Consider the following 22,974-nt stretch of genomic DNA (forward strand, 5'->3'; position numbering starts at 1 on the left):
CATGACAAGAGCTGTTATTCCAAGTACTATGGGAAAGCAAGCAGAGGGTTTTGAGCAGGAGAGCAACATGAATGTACTTGAATTTTAAAGGGAGACCCTCTGGCAACGGTGTGAGTACTGGACTGTAGGGGACAATGGGTGGAGAAGGGGTCACGCTTGGGTGGGATTTTGACTACAGAGCCTGTGGTATTCAGAGAGTGGAAAGTGCTATGAAGTAGACATGGCATGATGGAGAGGGAGGTAGGAAGGAAGGTCATTCATTGGGTAGCTAGCATGTAGAGAGGCTTCACCGAGAAGGCGATGTTTTCACTCATATGTGAATGACTAGAAATCGCCAGCCTTGTAAAGATCTTGGAAGATATTTTCAAGTAGAAGCAAAAATTGGAAAAAGAAAATTGGAAAGCTCTAGCTGTGGTATGTTGGAGAAAAGAAAGGAGGACAGTTGAAACCTAGTAAGCCAGAAGATGCCCTGTAGGAGACAAAGGAAAACAGGGAGGCAGGGCAGTGTCAGGAAGGCCCCTGTGGTCCTTCCTGGTACTGTGAACTTCCTGAGAGTACTAGAAGAAAGAGTCTCTGTCCATAGCTTGCTGGCGCCTGCTATTTTGTATGGTATAACATTACCCAATGTGAGAGGAGGAAGTGATGAACGTCCTAAGGTGCATAGAGTTAGAGGATGTCTCTCTACAAATATTACAGGTCACAATTTAAAAATGTCGATGGCCTTACACATAGCAAAATAATTTCTAGGAATTTATCCTACAGAAACAAAATTACAGATACTTAAATTTAGAGCATAAATATTTTACTGTGGCCTTGACTACAATAGCAAAAGTAACCAAAAATAACCAGAAACACCTGGAAACAGTCCATTGTTAAGAAAACAGATGAATAATTTATGGTGTATGTATAAGTGGACATGTATTTAGCTATTAAAATAATGTGTGGGAGCTATATTTGTTGTTGACTTAGAAAAATGTCCATAATTTATATTTCGAATGGTAAATTGACCTACATAAATAATATGTAAATAAAGTATAATACACAAAATATAAAATTATTTTAAAAAACTCACCGTGGTGGCTGGGTGCAGTGGCTCTCACCTATAATCCCAGCACATTGGGAGGCAGGCAGATCATTTGAGGTCAGGAGTTCGAGAGCAGTCTGGCCAACATGGTGAAACCCTGTCTCTACTAAAAATGCAAAAATTATCTGGGCGTGGTGGCGCAGGCCTGTAGTCCCACCTACTTGGGAAGCTGAGGCAGGAGAATCCTTTGAACCCGGGGGGGCGGAGCTTGCAGTAAACTGAGATCTTGCTACTGCACTCCAGCCTGGGAGACAGAGCGAGACTCCGTCTCCAACAAAACAAAACAAAACAAAAAAACAACAAAAACACCCACCGTGAGGTGATGGAAGTGTTTTAAGTCTTAATTTTGCTGGCAGTTTCACAGGTGTACACAAGTGTCAAAACACGTGGAATTATACTTTAAGCAAAGGCAGTTCCTTGAACACAAATAGTTTCTCAAAGTTGAACAAATGTTCTGTATCTTAAAAAGTGTCTGTCTTCTATCATTTTGGTGTGTACCTACATTTGAGTAGGTTTCTATGAGCAAAGGAAGAAAATATAGGAAGATACAGTGGTTACATAGAGATGGGTTTGGAGAGAATGGTACCTAATTTTGTAACCCTAGAGTGTCCTTAGCCCCAAATTCCTGTCCAACCAAAATATCTCAATGTGAAGATACACCTTTGTTGTCTACTGAGCAGAGGTAGCTAAACATTTGGACTGGCTAAGTAAGGAAAATACTTCCCATGTCACTTCTGAACTTTTTGTACATGTGCGAGTTGGGGAGAGGTGGCAAGGACATTCTCCAGCATGGTGGTAGTCAGCTAAAATTAAACTTAAGCCAGTGATTGGAGCATCAACAAAAGGATAATTATCGTTTTGCAGTCTATCATGGAACATAGTGGAAGAACAAGATCTTTGAGGTCAGAAATACCTGAATTTTAACTCCAGCCTTGTCCCTTCCTGGTAGAACAAGTTTTGTGTGGCTTTGGAAAATTAATCTACATGGTCTTTATTTTCCTCAAATGCAAACAATAACTCCCATAGTGTTGTAGTAAAGATTAAATCAGATGAAATGGTCACAGGGCCTTCTATATTGTAGAATGTCAGTACTTGATATCATTATCCACTGTGGAAGAAAAGATTGTAAAGTTCTTATTCTGAGGATTAGTGAGTTTAAAGTGCTTATTTGCATGGTTGGCCTAGGTGTTGTTCTTCAAAAAGGACTAATTCTAGACTCTGCTACAAGCCCACTATACAATATTGTTGTGATCTGATAAGCTTTTAAAAATTGAATCTGTAGGCCAGGTGCAGTGGCTCACGCTTGTAATCCCAACACTTTGGGAGGCCGAGGTGGGCGGATCACGAGGTCAGGAAATTGAGACCATCCTGGCTAACACGGTGAAACCCGATCTCTACTAAAAAAGAATACAAAAAAATTAGCTGGGCATGGTGGCGGGTGCCTGTAATCCCAGCTACTTGGGAGGCTGAGGCAGAGAATTGCTTGAACCCGGGAGGCGGAGCTTGCAGTGAGCCGAGATCGCGCCGCTGCACTCCAGCCTGGGCGACAGAGCGAGACTCCGTCTGGAAAAAAAAAAAAAAAAAATTGAATCTGTAATGACTTCAGCATGCTCTCCAATATCCTAATGGAATCATTATGTTTAGTCAGATTGCTCAAAATTTTCTGAGCTCTGTTGTGCCAAGTTTAAGGCAGCCGGAACTCTCTTCCCTTGCAGACAGTGAAATTTCTCTGGTGTGAAATGATGCTCATAGATGTTTATATGATGCTCATATTGGGAGGATGACTTGCCCCAAATGGCCTGTCACCCCAGATGGTTGGTGGTCTTGTGGTCTATTATCCAGGGAGACACCATTGCTCCCTGTCACATTGGTGACAAGCAGAAGAGATTAGGTTGTCCTTTGATTTGTTGATACACATGCCACACTGTCAGATGATATTTGAGATTATGCCCTGAGCTCAGAGATGCATGGCGTGAGGATGACATGTGACGGGTATCTCTGTGCCCCATTACTGTGGAGCAGCCTCTGCTGCAAGACCTGACCTCTCTCGCATTTACAGAAGATCCTCCTTATCCATGGTTTCGCTTTCCATGATTTCAGTAATGTGAGATCAACTGGGGTCTGAAAATGGGTGAGTATAATACAATGAGAGAGAGAGAGAGAGAGAGAACATTAACATACTTGTTACTAAAGTATATTGCTATACACTTTCTATTTTATTATTAGTGTTGTTAACTCTTACTGTGCCTGACTTACAAACTAAATTTTATCATAGGTATGTATGTATAGAAAAAACGTATATAGGGTTCAGTACTATATTCCATTTGAGGCATCCACTGGGGGTCATGGAACATATCCTCTACAGCTAAACAGTGACTTCTGTACCCTCTGTCAGTGCAGAATGAGGTGCACTGCATTAGCATCGTAGGCCTCGGTTTCTCTTTACAACAGACTTGGTAGGTAGCTTTACGTTAATCACTTTGGGTCCAAGCTATGCATCTGGAAACTGGGGATAAGAATACTATTTCCATATGTGTCAAAAGGCAGAGGAGTGACCACATGGTTCTTCCAACTTTAAGTGTTATTACACCCAATTTTTTATTTTTCTGCTTTTCTCTTGCCAAATTCTTTCTGGTTGTCCTGTCCTTTATAGATAGGACATCATCACCTGAAATTGAGATATGGAGAACCAAGCTCAGAATTTTATGTTAGAAACTACTATCCACGCACTTCCTAATTTTTAGAGGGACAGAATAAGGGTGATTTGCATGTTTGTCTTTACTCTCCTGACAACCGAGACAGGAAACAAAGGATAGGAGCTCATGCAAGTAAAGAAGAAACACGTTCAGATGTGGACATGACAACTTTGAAGTCACTGTCTGACATCTACTTCACAGCCAATTAGATCAAATTTACAAGCCACCACACACATATATAGTGCTAGTAAATATCAGCATATAAGTGGTTAAACCATGGGAGTGGATGAGATCCCTCAGGAAAATTGCATTGAGTTGAAGAGGAGGTGTCAAGCGTAAATTGTCCTTGGATGTTTGGGGTGAACAGAAGAAGACATTGCAGTGAAGAAGGCTGAGAAGCACCATCAGAGCAGAAAGAAGACCAACCGCACTTGGTGTCATGGGGGCCATGGAAGGAGAAAGCCTTTATAGGGGCAGGAGGAGCCTGATCAGTAATGTCAAATAGAACAGACACTATATAATCGAAGGCTTTAACAACAAACATGAAAAAAGGCTCAACATCACTGATCATTAGAGAAATGGGAATCAAAACCACAATGATATACCATCTCATGCCAGTCAGAATGGTGATTATTAAAAAGTCAAGAGACAGCAGATGCTGGTGAGGCTGTGGAGAAATAGGAATGCTTTTACACTGTTGGTGGGAATGTAAATTGGTTTAACCATTGTGGAAGACAATGTGGCAATTTCTCAGAGATCTAGAACCAGAAATACCATTTGACCCAGCAATCACATTACTGGAAGTGTACCCAAAGGAATAGAAATCATTCTATTATAGAGATACATGCATGTGTATGCTCATTGCAGCGCTATTCACAATAGCAAAGACATAGAATCAACCCAAATGCCCATCAACGATAGACTGGATAAAATATGGTACACATACACCATGGAATACTATGCAGCCATAAAAAGGAATGGGATAATGTCCTTTGCAGGGACATGGATGGAGCTGGAAGCCATTATCCTCAGCAAACTAATGCAGGAACAGAAAACCAAACGCTGCATGTTCTCACTTATAAGTGGGAGCCGAACGATGTGAACTCGTAGACTCAGAGAGGGGTAAAACACACACTGGCGCCTGTTGTAGGGAGGGGGATAAAGAGAGGGAGAGTATCAGGAAAAACAGCTAATGTGTCCTGGGCTTAATACCTAGGTGATGGGTTGATAGGTGCAGCAAACCACCGTGGCACACTTTTACCTATGTAACAAACCTGCACATCCTACACATGTATTCCAGAAATTAAATTAAAAAAAATAATTGAAGGCATTAAAAATTACCTTTTGCTTCTGAAGACCAGATGGTCATTGGTGATTTTAGGAAGAGCATTTTCACTAATAGAGTGGGCATATTGCACATTTTAGTTGATTAAAGAATAAAGGAGAGGAAGACAAGCCTGGATTAGACAATCTGGAAAGAGATGTCAGTTGTTAGAAGGTGATCCTTTTTGTTTCTTCATTGGGGCTTTTCGAGTGACATGCTGGCTCAAGGGAAAGATCCACAGCAAGGGAAGATGAAGGCAACCAAGTAGATCATTGAGGGAGCAAAGTCCTGGAGTAATTGTATAGGTGAAAGGGAAAAGTCTCATCTTATTATCTTTTGTAATAAGAAGTAGTTTAGTTCATTTTCTCTAAGAAGCAGCTATGAAGATGTGATTAGATGTGCAAGAGATTCGTTGAGATAACACTTGTAAAGGATTAAGAAGAGAGAAAGAGAAAGTGGGGAGACCCTTCAGATCTCAGGAGAGGTCTGACACCTGTGAAGGAGAGGGGAAGAAAGGACCAGGTAGGAAATGTGTCTAGCTGTAACACAGTTCCAAGAAAGGCCTATGGAGTGAAAAAACCTTCAGTTAAAGAAGACACATGTCCCACAGAAATGGGCATGGAAGTGTCCCCTCCATTCTCAGTCACCAGTTGGGAGCAGCATGCTGGAAGCCTGGTCCCAAAGCAGATGCAGAGGGGGACCCAGAGTGTAGCAGCTGAAGTCAGCAGCAATTACGCATGCTCCGGACATCTGAGCAGTGCGCTTTCATGGTAAAACCCTGATATAACTGGCTGATCTGGATGTGAAGAAATGAGAACAGGAAGATAAGTGAGTTCCCACGTGGTGGCCTCATTTATTTTTGAAGTATGAAGTATTAGGATTATTCTAGCTAGAATGGGAATAGAGAATGGAAATGGAGAAACTTGAGTGATGGTTTAGAAGAGCAGAAACCGAAAGAAGGTAGGACTTTGATCTGCACAAGGTCTCATTGAGAATGGGTCCCGTAAGGGACTGTGATGTGTTGTGGCATTAACATGGCATGACTATGATTTTCCTCTAGAAGGATGTAGTAAGAATAGAGAAGGTAGATTTTGTGACTTATCTCTTTACTGTTAATGCCATTCCTGGTTCCAAGGCTGCCCCAGTTTTATAATTTTTAAGTTATTAGTAACTTGTCCTTTATTTGATTAAACACACAAAACAATATATTGATTGAGACTTATGTATGAAGCACAGGAGGAGATATAAGAATGGATTTCCGCCATCCAGGAATGTGTAACTTAACAGCAATACCTATGATGCAAGGCAGACTACGACAGGTAATATAAGAGAGGTAGAAATAAAGCCTATGGAACTTCAGAAGAGGAATAGAGTATCTGAGTAGGTAAAAGAGAGGACAGACTCAGACTTTATGGAGGTGGATTGGTTTGGGATTCATAAAGTGGGTATAATTGTGGCAGATTTGTTATCTATGTCTACTATTGTATGGTAGAAACCTTTCTTCTTCTTTTTAATCTGCCTTTCAAGGCCTTCATCTAGGCTGGATGGTGACCACCTCATGCCCAGATTACTAATGAATTGCTCAGTCCCTCTTTAAATCTACTGTCTCATATGTTTGATTACAAATACAACTGGGTAAATTATGTTGTTCATATAACCTAGAAGTTTTGGGGCCCTCTCCCCTGTTTCTCAAGCATAACTGATGCTACAGTACTTTGTACTTTTTGCACATTTCCATGATGTCTTATTGTACTAATAAGTGCTCTCTAGACTGTGATGAACTAGTTGAGTTATAACCTTGGGTAGGAAATTACATACGCTTGGTACATGGTAGTGTTAGAGCAAGGTCTTAGTTATTTGCTTAGTTTTCTCACCTGCCAGTGAGTTTGTAAATCATAGTCAAGGTCTTGGTTTGGAGAGGAAGGGAGGTAGCTCTGCTGTATTATCTAATCTGACTTTACCAGTAAAGAAGCTAATGTTGAATGTTGATTCTTCACTTGGATAAGACTCCAGTTGTTTATAATATGGAATTGTAATATGGAATAATATTTTCACACCTCAGTAATCCATAATGAGTTCCTCTTCCACCTTTCCAGTTACTTGGGATAAAAACTACCTGAAATTACAAGATATGCAAAATGTTGTATAATCAGGGCCTCTATCTTAAAAACTGATTTACTACTATTTCTGGGAAACGTGCCTATTATACACTTTGGACCTTATTCACTGTTGTTAAATTTTTCAGATAAAGCTCAACACAGTCCAGCAACTAGCTATGCTTAGCCTCCTTATCTTCATTTTTAATGCGACACCGTGAACTCCAGTCAAGAAAACACATTTAAGACCCTTTACACTTGACTGATGTACCTGAGGCTTTGCAGTGTTATGCAGAGGTATCAGTAAATATTTAATAGTTGTGAATGAAATTAAAGTCCTGGAACCCTTGTCCAACTAAATAGACCCCTCCCAGAGACTGCTCTGATGTCATTTACTCACATAGCCAGTGCTTAGATGCTTCATGATTAGTAATTTTTATATCCTTTCTGGAGGTTTTTTGCTCTCCATTTGGTGGTAAACTCTGGTAATGAATTTTTCACTCCAATTTTTGCCTAGGTTGCTACTATTGGTCTATTAGGGTGCCTTTTTTTCAGACGAAAAGACATCATCTTTTAGGAAACCTTGTCAAGGTCAATAAAACATGAACTTATTTTAATAATCCTTTTGTATTAACAGTATTTACTTTTAGGATTATGAAGATGTGTTTATCCTTCCAAGCAGCAGTCTGGGTTGTTGCCACTTGAAAAAAAAAATATGGTCTATTGGAGTTGGAGAATAGGCAGGAAACTTGATGTCATAAAGGAAAGGAGGTAAATGGACAGTACCTTAGTGTGGTTAAGGAAAGGGCTGAGGGAGGTTTAGTCTCTCTCAGATGTGGTAGAAACTTCCATGTGAGAACATTTTCCAACTCAGATGAGAACACTTTTTCCATTCTCCATAAGTCTAACTCTAAGCTTTTTTTTTTTTTTTGTACTTTATTTTATTCTTTGAGAGGTGGGGAGGTGAGCTGTCCTTTCTTTGACTTAAGGTTCTTACTTTTTTGGCTTACAATTCTCAGAGACTCTGGCTGTCTGCATACAGAGGCCATTCAGAGCTCCATTTCAACAAGCAATTGCATCTTTGATCCAATAATCCTCTAGCACGAGGATTTGGCAATCCTTTCCAAAACATTTTCCAAATAGCTCTTAAAACCATCCCTTTTCATTAGGCAAGTGCCAGGTGAATAAACGTGGCTAAACACTGTCCACCCTGCCTTGGCAAGGGAACATCTAAGGCTTGGGTAATTGATTTCCCCATGGTTGCAAGAAGTTCGCATAACATTATTCAATCATCTCTCAAGTTTGCTTGTGATTGCTAAATCACTTGTGACATTGGCCTGACCTCTTACATTTAGACTTCCTTATTCTTACCTATAAAACGAGATAAAAGGATTACTTGATTGATGTCTCCAAATGGCCAGTCTGTGGACCACTGAAGCACACTGGCTGCCTCATGTCCAGGTTCAACTGTGAACTTCCTATAACACAAGCCTTAATAACTCCATCCTTTTCCTCTCCAACTCCTCTCTTAGAGACCCTTGTAATTAATTTAGGTAAATGGCCAGTGCTCAGGCCTAAAATTAGGATCTGCCAAAGGAATTTACCATGAAGTTACACTTGTAATGACCCTCCCTAAACCTCCAAATATTCTCCTTAGAGGTTGCATGATAATGAAGTAGTCACAGCCATGTGCTACAGTCCTACACCAGCTAGACCTGTACCCTCATACTTCCACTACTTGACCCTGGTAGATCTCATCCAGAATCAAAGTCTATCTTTTGTTCCAAGTAGAAAAATATGAATGAGTAAGATTGTGCTTTCTGGTCCAGATGATCATGACTCAAACTACATGGCCATCTGGCCCCTCCATCTACAGTTAGAAGCACCACCTTAGCAATAATTGAAATAAACTTTCAACAAATCTGCTAGAGTCAAGACTGAATTATGTATTGTTTTATAATATCATTGCCATATGAAGAGGGAAACAATAGTGTGGGGCCTATGAAAAAGGCATTACCATCCCTGGATTGCAATTTTTTTGTTAGTTTTTTTTTGAGACAGAGTCTCACTCTAGCCAGGCTGGAGTGCAGTGGCGTGATCTCGGTTCATTGCAACCTCCGCCTCCCAAGATTAAGCGATTCTCCTACCTCAGCCTCCCAAGCAGCTGGGACTACAGGCATGCACCATCACACCTAGCTAATTTTTGTATTTTTAGTAGAGACTTTCGCCATGTTGGCCAGGATGGTCTCGATCTCTTGACCTCGTGATCCGCCCACCTTGGCCTCCCAAAGTGCTGGGATTCCAGGCATAAACCACTGTGCCTGGCCTGTTAGGGTTTTGTTTGTTTGTTTTTTTGGCATGACAACTTTATTGAGATATAACTCACATACACATAGGATATCATACAGTTTGCCCATTTAAAGTATACAGTTCAGTGGCTTTTAGTATATTCAGTTGTGCAACTAACACCACTATCAATTTTAGAATCACCTCAAAAAGAAAACCCATTCCCTTTAACTATCAGCGCCTGTCCTTTCTATCTCCCCCAGTCCTAAGCAACACTTAATCTACTTTCTATCTCTGTATATTTGTAAAATTTTAAAAAAGATTGTTCAATTGGAAGAATTTGTTAAATATATTCACAATAATATAGTTTATATGTGTTATATATCATTTTCTTAACATGTGTTCTCTAGCTTGGATTTCTCCCTTTTCTAGATCATTGATGTGGAGAAATAGACACTGGGTCCTGTTCTCTGCCCTCCATTTGATCTAGTGTGCACAACTAAACACACAATTTTCTTCAAAAATTAAGGCAGGACAAATGAGATAGCATAACTGACCCTTCTGATATACCTTTTTTATAAAAAAGGGGAAAAAATTATCTTCTCAAGTTAGGAACTACAGAATTGACCTGGAAAAAGAGTGGGCCCAAAAGAAAGATTCCTACAGTATCTCATTAGTGCCATGACTAGCAGGCAACATAAGCAGCTCGATTAGCTCACCGTATGATTGACAGGAGATGGAGAAGATGTTGGGGGTGGTGGGGGTGGTGGTAGAATTGGGGGAAGAGTTATTTATATTTGGGTGTGGCATATGAGTTTCCTCAGAGATTCTTGCTTTGGGTATTAAAAGTGTTTAATTTTTATAAAAATTTTCAATAAAAAGGCAAATACCTAAGTGCCCTGCAGAAGTTTGAGACTTAGATACCAATTCAAAATTCAAGAATTATGACTGTTCTAGAAGTCTTATGAAACTTGTATACTTCATCTGTGTGATTTTTGGCAATGTGCATCTTGACTTTGGCATAGATAAGTCACTCACCTGAGGTTTTAAAGCAATAACTTTTTAATTTAGGGTAGACTCTTTTTTCAGCTTGTTCATGAGTGATAGATACTCTGGGAAGGTGGACACTTTTCTCAGTCGAAGGGAGGTATTATTTATATGGAATTCTATATAAATGTATATAAATGGTGTCCCCTAAAGCATAAGTCTGTTGATGAGTCTTTAAAGAGACTATACTGGTTAGATTCTACAATATACAGGTTGACAATATCCGATGGGAAATGTGGCTTGATTTGAAATTAGAAGGCAGACATTCAAATGACTAATCTCAAGTCTGCCCCCAAGGTACCGTATAATTCTATGATTCTGGGCTTCATTTTTGAAACGTCTAAAGAGATGATGAAGTACATCTGTCAAGAAAGGCATGAGAAGAAACAAAATGATCCATCTTGGCTGTGCAAATGCTGTAATGAATGGTGAAGCTGGTAGATGTGGTCTTAACAGGGTGTAGGCTTGTGCTGAAATAAATAAATAAATACAAACCACAAGACTGACGTGACTGCCCAGTTGTGAACATTGTATGAAGGATTAGTTGGCAGAGTAATGCTTTTCAAGTATGTTGGATAAATATTAGGTTTAAAGGCCAAGATACTTATAAGTATTTACAGGATTAAGTGAGGTATAAAATAATATTTAGTGTCTCAAAGGATGGGAAGGAAGATAGTGTTGTGGTCATTCCACAGAGGAAGTTAGAACTGCACACCCAAAATTTGGTTCAGATATCAATGCTAATGATGACACAAATACACACATACATATACACATACACCTCAAGATGGTATTAAAAATTTTATTATTCATATAATGAGGTCTTCTGAGAAAAGCAGGCCAGGCTCCCAAGCAAGTCTAAAAATGGATTGAGAGAACAGGGAGGGAGAACTGACTTGGGGTTTTACGTGGTGGAGTAGTGTGGCTGGAGAGAGAGTTGTCTTGTGTAAGCTGGGGCTTATTTGGTTTGAATTTCTCAATAATGCAAAAATTGAGGCATCCAAGCATCTCATCAGCTTCTCTAGATGTGGCTTGAGTTGCCAGGAGGCAAATTCAACTGTTAGTGTTTTGTGTCCTAAGACATCTTGTCTAATCTGAGGTAAAAGCTTTTTCCTATTTTTTAGAAGGTGTATAATTTTGGCTCTTCTGCTTAGCTCTACCATCCATTTTGAGTTGATTTTTATATATGTTATAAATTAAGGATTGGAGTTTTCTTTTATTGGTATTTATTGATAATACAACTGTTTCAGCATCATTTGTTGTAAAGATTGTTTTCCTCCATGGAACAACTTTGGCACTTTATAAAAAAAATAAGCATGTGTGAGTGGGTCTATTTTTGAACTCTATTCTGTTCCAGGATCTGTACATTTGTCCTTATGCCAGTACCACCTTATCTTAATTACTGTAGTTTTATGGTAAGTATTTTCTGTTAATGCCAATTCTACAACCTTATTTTTTTCAAAATTGTTTGGCTATTTTATATCCTTCATATTTCCATATAAATTTTAGGTTCAGCTTATTATTTTTTATAAAAAATCAAAAGTTTTTTTGCAACTTCCGCAAAGGTTATCAAAAACGATCAAAGGAGATTGCTTTGAATCTATGAATTATTTGGGGGAGAATTGACATCTTAAAAATATTGATCCTTCTCATCCATTGGCATGGTACATCTCCATGTTTTTTAGGTTACAGTGTACACATCTTATATATTTTATTAAAGTACCCATAGATATTTCTTAATTTCAATGCTATTATAAATATCTTAAATTACAGTTTGCTAGTATGTGGAATTACAATTTATTTTTATGTATTGATCTTGTATCTTATGACCTTGCTAACTTATTTATTAGTTTTAGTTGCTTACTTTTAGATTCCTTAATTTTTGTAACATCAATCACATCTGCAAAAATGTTTTACTACTTTTTCACCACGCAAACTTTAATTTTCTTTATCTTGTCTATTTGTACTAGCTAGAATCTCAAGTACAATGATGACTAGAGGAGGCAAAAGTGGTCATCTTTGTCTTATTTCTGATCTCAGGGGCAAACATAATGTTAGCTGTGTTCATTTTGTTTGTTTTTTACAGACGTACTTTTCAAGTTAAGTGCCTTCTCTTCCTGGTCAGCTGAGAGTTATTTTTTAATCACAAATGAATGTTAAATTTTGTCTTATGTTTTTCTGCCTGTATTGAAATGATCATGTGTTTTCCTCTCCTGTGTTTCACCTTTGTTTTAGAAAGATATTTTCACTAGATAAAGTTTTTAGGTTGACAGTGTTTTTCTTCCAGCACTTAAGAAATACTTGATTTTCTTCCAGCACTTCAGAAATATTTGATTTTCTTCTGTAGAATACAGCTTATGATAAATCGGAAGTCATTCTTTCCTGTACCATGCCTTTTTCTCTGGCTACGTTTAAGATTTTCTCTTTATCACTTAGTACTTCCTAATTAAAAATCCATGCCCCAGCAGTGGTCAGCTAGCATTCTAAAGAGGAATGCCGAGGCAGCTACCACAAACACTTCTCTAACTTTATTATTGATTGACATTACAGCCTTTGCTAATTAATGTAATAAATGTCAGAAATTAGTAACTTGACAGTCAGCTTACTGGAAGTTAGAATTACGATCTTGTTGGTTAAATAAGTATTCAAATTCTGTAGCCTGGCTAAAGTATTTTGAAGACACTCTTGAGAGAGACTAGAACATAAGCATCAAAGGAACCCAAGCACCTTCTGCAAGGCAGAAGGGGTTCGGTGGGTATGAAATGATGGAGGTGGGAAAGGAAGATCAAAAAAGGGGTTGGGTAATGCCAAAACCCAAATACTGGGGATTATTAGAAGACATGGTTCAAGAGAGAAGCTAATCCATGGGTGCAGGCCAGTGTCCAGAGAGAGAGACCACTGCAAGAGGCCCTGTCTGGATGTTCAGGACCTCTGAGAATACACTGTTTGCTGGCTGATTGCCCACTTTCCACAGGGCCAGTTCTATTTCTTTGTTTTTTGCCCTCCTATTATTCACTTACTCCATGCAATGTGACTGCAAGAGTTCTAAAAGCCTACATAATAGACATGTAGATACCTGTGGTGGTGACGGAGGTGGTGAGAGTGAGAAACTCACAAATTTAATTGAGAGGAACTTGAACTGAAATGGGTTCTTGGTTAGGCTAGGACACCACCATTATATCATGATGATCATATTTTTATTGTTCTTGTCAAACATATATCTCCTATAGTACTTGTATATGATAGTACTAGGTATTGGAAGCCAAAATAAATGAGTAAGGTATGAATGGACTTCGCCTTCAAGCAGCTGACAGAGTTTGGTTGGTAGTAAATATTTGGAACATTTTTTTTCCCCTTAAAGTTCCTGGACTCAGCTAGGACTAGCCAAATGAAATGTCTCTTTACCAAAATGCTCATCTTCAGCCTGTGTTGCTTTTTTGCACTCGTGTCCACTTTTCCGGCTTTTGGCCCATTTCCTTGGCTTTGTTGCTCCCCACTTCGGTTCCAGCAGGTCCTTGGTCACTACCCCCCACATAACAACATGCATCTGGGGGCATCGCCTGAGCTTAAAGGCCCCTGTTCCTCAATTGTATCTGATTCCTTCCCTCTAACTAAATGCAGGATTCTGATTCCATTCCCTCAGCATTTGGGCAGGAAAAGAAATCTCAACTATTTGAGATGTGCCTGATGAATTACAGAAGCAAAGAATTCTGGAGTTAGAAAGTACCTTAGTTCCAAGTTAAAAATCCAGGCCCAGGAAAGTGTCACATGGTCAATGACACAAATCACTCACCTGCGGAACAGGGAGGAGTTTCACTACTTCAGTTCTCTATTTACCATATCACAAAATATGTAATATATCACATTCTAATAATGTAATTCAGAAATAAGGAAGAGAAGGATAGCGTAGCAGGAACACCACACCTTGCCTCTCAAATTACACCACACAGAGGCTGCATATTACACTAGTTCCAATTTCATTACTCACAAAGCCAATCTTGAAAATGCCCAGGTAAAGTAAATTGTCAGGAAGTTCTGAATAATAAACTCGTTTGATAAAACCAACTCAATGCTGCTGCTTCCTTAAAAATATTTTGGTGGAAATATTATTATATTTGGACATAAATACCCCCTGAAGGACTTGTTAGGAAGAAAATAGATCATTGTTTAGGTCCCTTAGCACAGAGGTCTGAAAGTCAAATAAACTTGGTCAGGCTGTTTTCTCTTCCTAAAGAGAATAAAAGGCCCCCAGTCAATGGGTGGTCACCACAGAAAAAATTCGGCTCTAAGTCAGAGTGACTTGAATATCTGTGTGCTATTTTTATTTCAGAAAACCAAGAAGACACACCAAAAAATCCCGATTAAAAGGGAAGAAATGTGTTTAAAGAGCTTGTTGACTTCTTAAAAACAAAAATTCCTGCATAGATTTTGGTTAGGATTGCTTTAAATCTGTAGATTTGGAGATTTTCAAAAATATAGTACATTATTATTATTATTGTTTGAGACAGAGTCTTGCTCTGTTGCCCAGGCTGGAGTGCAGTAGCACGATCTCAGTTCACTGCAGTCTCTGCCTTCTGGGTTCAAGCAATTCTCCTGCCTCAGCCTCCCAAGTAGCTGGGATTACAGGTGCCCGCCACCACACCCAGCTAATTTTTGTATTTTTCGTAAAGACAGGGTTTCACCATATCGACCAGGCTGGTCTAGAACTCCTGACCTCAGATAATCCACCCCCCTCAGCCTTCCAAAGTGCTGGGATTACAGGCATGAGCCACTGTGCATGGCCAATATATTATTATTAACCATAGTCACCATGATGTGCAATAGATCTCTTGAACTTATTTCTCCCTTCTGATTTTTTTTTTTTTTTTGAGACAGGGTCTGGCTTTGTTGCCTAGGCTAGAGTGCAGTGGCATGATCTTGGCTCACAGCAACCTCCACCTCCTGGGCTCAAGCCATCCTCCCAACTCAGCCTCCCAAGTAACTAGGACTACAGGTGTACACCACCACACCTGGCTAATTTTTTTTGTGTTTTTTGTAGAGATGGGGTTTTGCCATGTTCCCCAGGCTGGCCTCAAACTCCTGAGCTCAGGAAATTCACCTGCCTCAGCCTCCCGAAGTGCTAAGATTACAGGTGTGAGCCACCATGCCTAGCCTTTAACTGAAATTGTGTACCCTTTGAGCAATACCTTCCCAATCTCCTCTCCATTCTACTCTCTACTTCTATGAGTTCATATTTTTTAAAGATTCTACCACGTAAGTGAGATTATGTGGTATTTGTCTTTCTGTGCCTGACTTATTTTGCTTATCATAATGTCCTCCAGGTTCATCCATGTTGTCACAAATGACAGGATTTCCTTAAGACCGAATAGCATTCCATTTTGTATGTATGCCATATTTTCTTTATCCACTCATCTGTTGATGGACACTTAGGATGATTCCATATCTTGGAAGTTGTAAATAGTGCTACAGTAAACATGGGAGTACAGATAATCTCTTTGACATGCTGACATCATTTCCTTTGGAAATAGCCCTACCAGTAGTATGATTGCTGGATCCTATGTTCTATTTTTCTTTTTCTTTTTCCTTTTTTTTTAATTTTTATTTTTTGAGACGGAGTCTCGCTCTGTTGCCAGGCTGGAGTGCAGTGATGCAATCTTGGCTCACTGCAACCTCTGCCTCCCAGGTTCAAACAATTTTCCTGCCTCAGCCTCCCGAGTAGCTGGGATTACGGGTGCATGCCATCACACCCAGCTAATTATTGTATTTTTAGTAGATACGGGATTTCACCATGTTGGCCAGGATGGTCTTGATCTCTTGACCTTGTGATCCACCTGCCTCAACCTCCCAAAGTGCTGAGATTACAGGCATGAGCCACCATGCCCAACCTATTTTTAATTTTTAAAGGAACCTCTATACTGTTTTTTATAATGGCTGTACTAATTTACATACCTACCAACGGTGTACAAGGGGCCACTCTACATCCTCTCCAACACTTGTTACCTTTCGTCTTTTTCGATAATGATTATTCTAACAGGTGTGAGGTGACATATCCTTGTGGTTTTAATTTGCATTGCCCTGATGATTCATATGTTGAGCATTTTTTCATATCCCTGTTGCCTTCTCTTAAGAAATATCTATTCAGGTCTTTTGCCCATTTAATTGGGTTGTTTTCTTGCCATTGAGTTGACTGTTTATATATTTTGGATATTAATCCTTATCAGCTATGTGGTTTGCAAAAATGTTCTTCCATTCTGTAAGTTGCTTCTTCACTCTGTTGATTGTTTCCTTTGCTGTGTGATGCTTTTTAATTTAATGTAATTTAATCTCACTTGTCTATTTTTCCATAAGAAGAGTTGCCAGTGCTGTTTACCCTGGCTGCTACATACCCTGATCCCTGAAGACCCTTTCTTCAACCATTCTGCTCTAAAGTAATCCTCCTTCCATAATCTTTACCAAGTGCTTTGTATTATCAATACATCACTATACTGATTTCCTTTATAGAACATACACAATGAAAAATTATCTTGCTTTGTTTATTTACTCACTGTCTCAGCCCTATTAAGATGGAAGATGCCTGGCATGTCTTAATGCTTTATTCCTAGTCCCTAGCACGATATTACTTTAATGAATAAGTAAGGTTTGAAGCCACTCTGAGCAGATGTGAATATTTGAATTAGCTTAGGAGAAATATATTCTCGATTTCCTTAAATTACAACTGAAATGACTTTTGTGATATGTATAGCTGATGCCCTTACTATAAGGTATCAGGATATACTGGAAAAACTTGCAGGATTTTTTATTTTTCCATTGTGTTTTTCTTTCCAGGAGGCAGAAAAACCTTCTGAATTTTTACCATGATGACATTAAAGCCAGAGATGTTAAGTGTCATTGTAGTTAGCTCTGTGGCCAGAACCTGAGCTGGCAACTCCTGATATGAGTGCTTCACTATGAAAGACAGACTAGATATGGCAAGTAACTGCACATTCCTTCTCAGTGTGTTTCCCAGTCTTCTCTTTCAAATTAACACTCAGTGGGCATCCTGATACACAACTAAACATACATATTCATGGTCAAAACCAGGCTAATAGAGGATATCTATTCACTCATTTCCTCCTTTGACACCTGTGGAATGTTATCTGAATAAAATGATTTTGCAAAGGGGTGGGATAGAATTTAGAAAGCATCGCATTCCTTCAGAGAGTGACTTTTCTTTAATGGATCTTAGTTGTTAAGAACAGATGCCTAAATAAGGTGATGCCTAAAGTGATGCCTGGGGCTAGTCAACTGAATTAAATGTTCACTAAGGATTAACTGCTCACAAAAAATACTGTATTTGTGAAAAATTGACCTTGTCTATCCAAATTGGCTACTTCTAATAACTAGCTTTTATAGTCTACTTGTTTTCTTTTTTACATAAACAACTACAAAATGTATTAGTCTATTTTGGAGAAACTCTTAAAATAGAATGAAATTGAAAATTGCTAAAGTGTTATAGTTATTTTCAGTTAGATATTTCTATGAATTAGTTATTTTATACACTCACGGTTTAAAATCCAATTTTCATAATATAGTTGACAGCATCTGTGAATTATTACAATTTGAAAAGATTTGGAATGCCATAACTTTTTAAAAATGTTCTGCTCTGATCTTTATTTCCTTTCTTCTAACTCTGGGCTTAGTTTGTCCTTGTTTTCTTTTTTTTTTTTTTATTATTATCATACTTTAAGTTCTGAAATACATGTGCAGAATGTGCAGGTTTGTTACATAGTTATACATGTACCATGGCGGTTTGCTGCACCCATCAACCCGTCATCTACATTAGGTATTTCTCCTAATGCTCTCTCTACCCTAGCCCCCCACCCACCGACAGGCCCCGGTGTGTGATGTTCCCTTCCCTGTGTCCATGTGTTCTTGTGGTTCAACTCCCACTTATGAGAACATGTGGTATTTGGTTCCTGTGTTAGTTTGCTGAGAATGATGGTTTCCAGCTTTATCCATGTCCCTGCAAAGGACATGAACTCATCCTTTTTTATGGCTGCATAGTATTCCACAGTGTATATGTGCCACATTTCTTTATCCAGTTTGTCATTGGTGGGCATTTGGGGTGGTTCCAAGCCTTTGCTATTGTGAACAGTACTGCAATAAACATACTTGTGCATGTGTCTTTATAGTAGAATGATTTATAATCCTGTGGGTATATACCCAGTAAAGGGATTGCTTTTCTAATGTCTTGAGGTGTGACATTTAGGTTATTTTGGATCTTTGTCCTTTTTTAATGTATATTACTATAAACTTCCCTCATAAAACTGGTTTGCCGCACCCCATAAGGTTTGGTGTGGTGTTTCCATTTTTGTCTCAAGACATTTTTAATTTGCCTTTTAATTTATTCATTGATCCATTGGTAGTTAAGCATGTTAATTTTCATATATTATTGAATTTTCTGAAATTTCTTATTGATTTCTAATTTCATACCATAGGTCAGAAAAGATATTTGATATGATTTCAATCTTCTTAAAGTTAAGTCTTGTTTTGTGGCTTAATAATGACCTATCCTGGAGAATGTTCTGTGTGTGCTTGAGAAGAATATATTCTGCTGTTGGAAGAAATGCTCTGTATATATCTATGTCCATTTGGTCTAAAGTGTAGTTTAAGTCCAATATTTCCATATTGATGATTGGATGATCTGTCCATTGTTGAAAGCGGGATATTGAAGTCTCCTACTGTTATTGTATTGCTCTAACTTCAGATCCTTAAAATTTGCTTCATATAGAATACCATAAAAAGTTCTGAGATATTGATTATTTTATGAATGTGTGAGGCAACTAGGAAGGCTTTACTGCATTATCTAACACTCATGGACAACCTGTAGGTTTTTTTAACTACAGAGAAAACGTAATAGAAAAGATTTGCCGGGCACAGTGGCTCATGCTTGTAATTAATCCCAGCACTTTGGGAGGCCAAAGCAGGTGGATCACTTGAGGTCAGGAGTCCAAGACTAGCCTGGCCAACATGGTGAAACCCCGTCTCTACTAAAAATAAAAAATTAGCTGGGCATGGTGGTGCATGCCTGCAATCTCAGCTACTTGGAGGTTGAGGCTGGAGAATCGCTTGAATCTGGGAGGTGGAGGTTGTAGTGAGCTGAGATTGCACCGCTGCACTCCAGCCTGGGTGACAGAGACGCCATCTTAAAAAAAAAAAAAAAAGATTAACTTGTCTCATACCACACAGCTAATAAATGGCAGTGCTTAATTCATCCCCAAGGCTGTTTACCACCAAAGCCTATATGACCCCTCAATGCAGCCCCCACTTAACTAATGCAGTTAAGAACTGCCAACACTAGGTGCCATGATAGGGTATTGACTCTCAAAGATTTTTGACCATGACCCAGTTATATTTTGTGTCACATATACATACATTCCTACATCCACGATAGAAACAAAAGTCTCACAAACAGTTCTTGTATTGACTGTGAGACAATAAAAGATGACTCTGACATTTTCTAATTTTTAATGCTAGTTGTAACTCACTAAATTGCTATAATGACCCACTGGTATTATACCTGTATTTGAAAGCCGTGTTCTAAATGTCCTTTTTAGACATCTTGCAGTCTGCCCTCAATTACAAAAAGTGCATTTGTTGAATGTTACTGACAGTCACATGGATCAATTACTACAAGTCATCTTAATAATGTATTCCAAATTTGGTTTTGTTTTCTCACCTCTAGTTCTTGAGTACACTAATGGGATCTTTATCTTCAGAAAAGCTGCTAATATAAAACACAATGCCTTATCACTAACAAATCAAATTAGATATAATCTAAGCAGGTGTATGTGAGCAGGAAAAAAAACACATTAGAGCCACCTGAATCTAGATATGATCTATGATTTTGAGAGCATTCAGTTTTGTTCTCAAGATCAGTGACATAATCTTTACTATATATTGTTATTTTTAAGGTATGTGCAGTTTTGTAACAGCAATACAATGCAGGTATGTACACTTCATTGTAAATAACCATTCTGGCGAAAAAAAGGCTTTCAATGACTTTGGACAAGTAAATGATTCTTGGTACAAAATCATACTTCTTTGGTATTTATGAAAAAAAAGGAAGGTGTTTTAACTCTGAGCACCCAATTCCTGGTGCTCCATTTAAGTATTTAAGATGTTTCTAATTAGTGTTGACTCTTGTTGTGAACAGCTAGTGAAATACTAACATGGGAGGGCAAGTTTTATGAGCATTAATAAATTGAACACAAATTATCTGTTGCAGAGACTACAAAGAGCTATAGATAAAAAGTACAGCAAAATGATTTCATGAAATCAATATTTTATTCAGTGTCAAAGCATCTTAACTGAATTGTATAAGTAATTTTGTCTGTAATTTTAGAAGTAACATTTGTAGAAAATATCAATATTATCAGTTGTGCTACTAGAAATAATATTGAAGGAGTTAATTATGAATTTATTCATTTATGCAGTTATCTATATCCACTTAGGTACAAAACTTTTGTAAGAAAGATAACACTTTTATTGCATTATAATTTCATATTTTACAGGAGTCATAATGCAAACTTATAAGCATAAATATATACATGATGCTACCAAATGGCAATGTAACCACTAAGAGATTTAAAACATAAAACTAGAATTTAACAAGCAAAATACTTAATATGGCTTTTAATGGAAAATAACTGTTTGTTTAGAAATGATTTGTTATTGCCCCATTCTAGTCATTCCCCATCAAGTGAACATAAAATTATGATCTCCATTTAAAATGGTACAAGTTATCTAAGCCAAAGTTATACACATTTTGTAGCATGTATGCAGTATGATTTCTGGACTTCCTTAAATATACATACATATATACATATATACAGATATACAGTACACAGTTCTGTTTTAATACCCCTGAACATCTTGATTAAAACTATTACAATTTTTCTATTAATTATAAAACTACTTGAAAAGTTGGCATAACTTCCTGGTATTGAAGTTCAATCCTACAGAATTAAAAAAAAAGCAACAAAATGTTGGTTATAAATACATTCTTTACAAAAAAAAATGAATAGTGGTCCCGCACTCATAATTTATATTACAGTGAAAACATTTTATCAATTTAAAGGTATTTATATCTTGTTGTCCTTGGTTTCTGTGTGAAATAGAGGAAGTTAATAATGAGAATATTGTAGGCAGGCCTATTTGTTAGGTTTTTCTAGGTGTTCATTTTTGTGTAAGTTCCAATTCTCTTCTTTTGAGTTGTTGTTGATTTCTATTTGCCTTGTATTACTGCTGCTGCTGCTGCTTTTGGTGTTCTGGGAACACTGGGTGACTTTACTTCTAGGAACAGGAAGAAAAGATTTAACTCTTGAAACACCCAACTCAGTCTTTGATTTACTGTTGCTGCATTCAGTAGTTTGATGGCTGCTGAGAGGACTGACCTCCTGTAAGAGATGAGAAACCACAGAAATTTATCACAAACTTCTCCTGTTATGAGCCCTACCCCTGCCTCCTCTTTGAGCAAATGTACAGGCGTTTCTCTCTAAAACTATAGGTTCTCGTGAAAAATCAAAAGAAAATGAAGAGGAGAAGCTGAGTAATTAATTTCCTATAGACTTACTGCATGATTTTCATTAATCCATCTGCTGTTACAAAATTCCTAAATACAGGAGTCAGTGAATCAAGTGCTAAGGTGTCGATCTCCTTATCAACAGAAACTTCACAAAATTACAGGCATGAGGAAATCACCAAATTGGAGTAGTCCAATTTGTAGGTAGCTCTACAAACTATGTCACCTTGGGTAAATCACCTAACTTTTCTGCTTTCTACTTTCAAGTCTTAAAAGTGAACTACTACTCAATAATCAAATAATCTAGGGGCATATAGGAGAAAACATAAGAGAAACATTCCTTCCCTAGCAGAACCTACATTCATCTGTGGTTAGGCCACTCAAGATCTTCCATACTTGGAAGCTGCATGTTCTCATTTCTCTAGTGTTTCAGAAATCCTATGATTAGCTGGTCAATGTCTCTCATTATGCCCATGAAGAATCTGAAAGCTGGATAGGTAAGATGATTTGCCCACAGTGAACAGAGTGGTGAAGCTGGGACAAGACCTCAGGTCTCCCAACTTTCACTCAAGGTGTTTTCCCTATATTGCATTAAATTCTGCAAACTAACAAACGTGACATGACTCCCACTAAGTGAGCTACTCTGAATGCCTCTGAAGGAGTTGACCTTGATAACTTCTCCTCTTCAAAAGTAATAATGCACCCAACAGCAATATAACCATTACAAGATTTAAAACCTAAAATTTAACAGGAAAAATCTGGCTTCATCTGGCAGTTGCATTCTCCTGGGTATCGTCTTATATGACATTGGAATCACCTGGGGGAGCTTTAATAGTCATTGGCTGGGCCCTATTACCAGAGATTCATATTTAATAGTT

At 38.2% G+C, this 22,974-nt stretch overlaps 1 protein-coding gene across 4 annotated transcripts in view; it reads right to left on the reverse strand.

The window, feature by feature from the left end:
• Positions 1–21,035: 21,035 nt before the first annotated feature.
• Positions 21,036–22,974, reverse strand: part of CTTNBP2 (cortactin binding protein 2) — a 159,631-nt gene continuing 157,692 nt past the window's right edge. For 3 of the 4 annotated variants that reach the window (XM_055392151.2, XM_055392150.2, XM_019031726.4), the window contains one exon: positions 21,036–21,971. In XM_055392151.2, the coding sequence (XP_055248126.1) occupies positions 21,726–21,971 (246 nt within the window). In that variant the 3' untranslated portion in view covers positions 21,036–21,725. The remainder of the gene's footprint in view (positions 21,972–22,974) is intronic. The other variant, XM_055392152.2, reaches the window with a different exon arrangement.

The sequence above is a fragment of the Gorilla gorilla genome, chromosome 6 (assembly GCF_029281585.2).
Source record: "Gorilla gorilla gorilla isolate KB3781 chromosome 6, NHGRI_mGorGor1-v2.1_pri, whole genome shotgun sequence".
Lineage (NCBI taxonomy): Eukaryota > Metazoa > Chordata > Mammalia > Primates > Hominidae > Gorilla > Gorilla gorilla.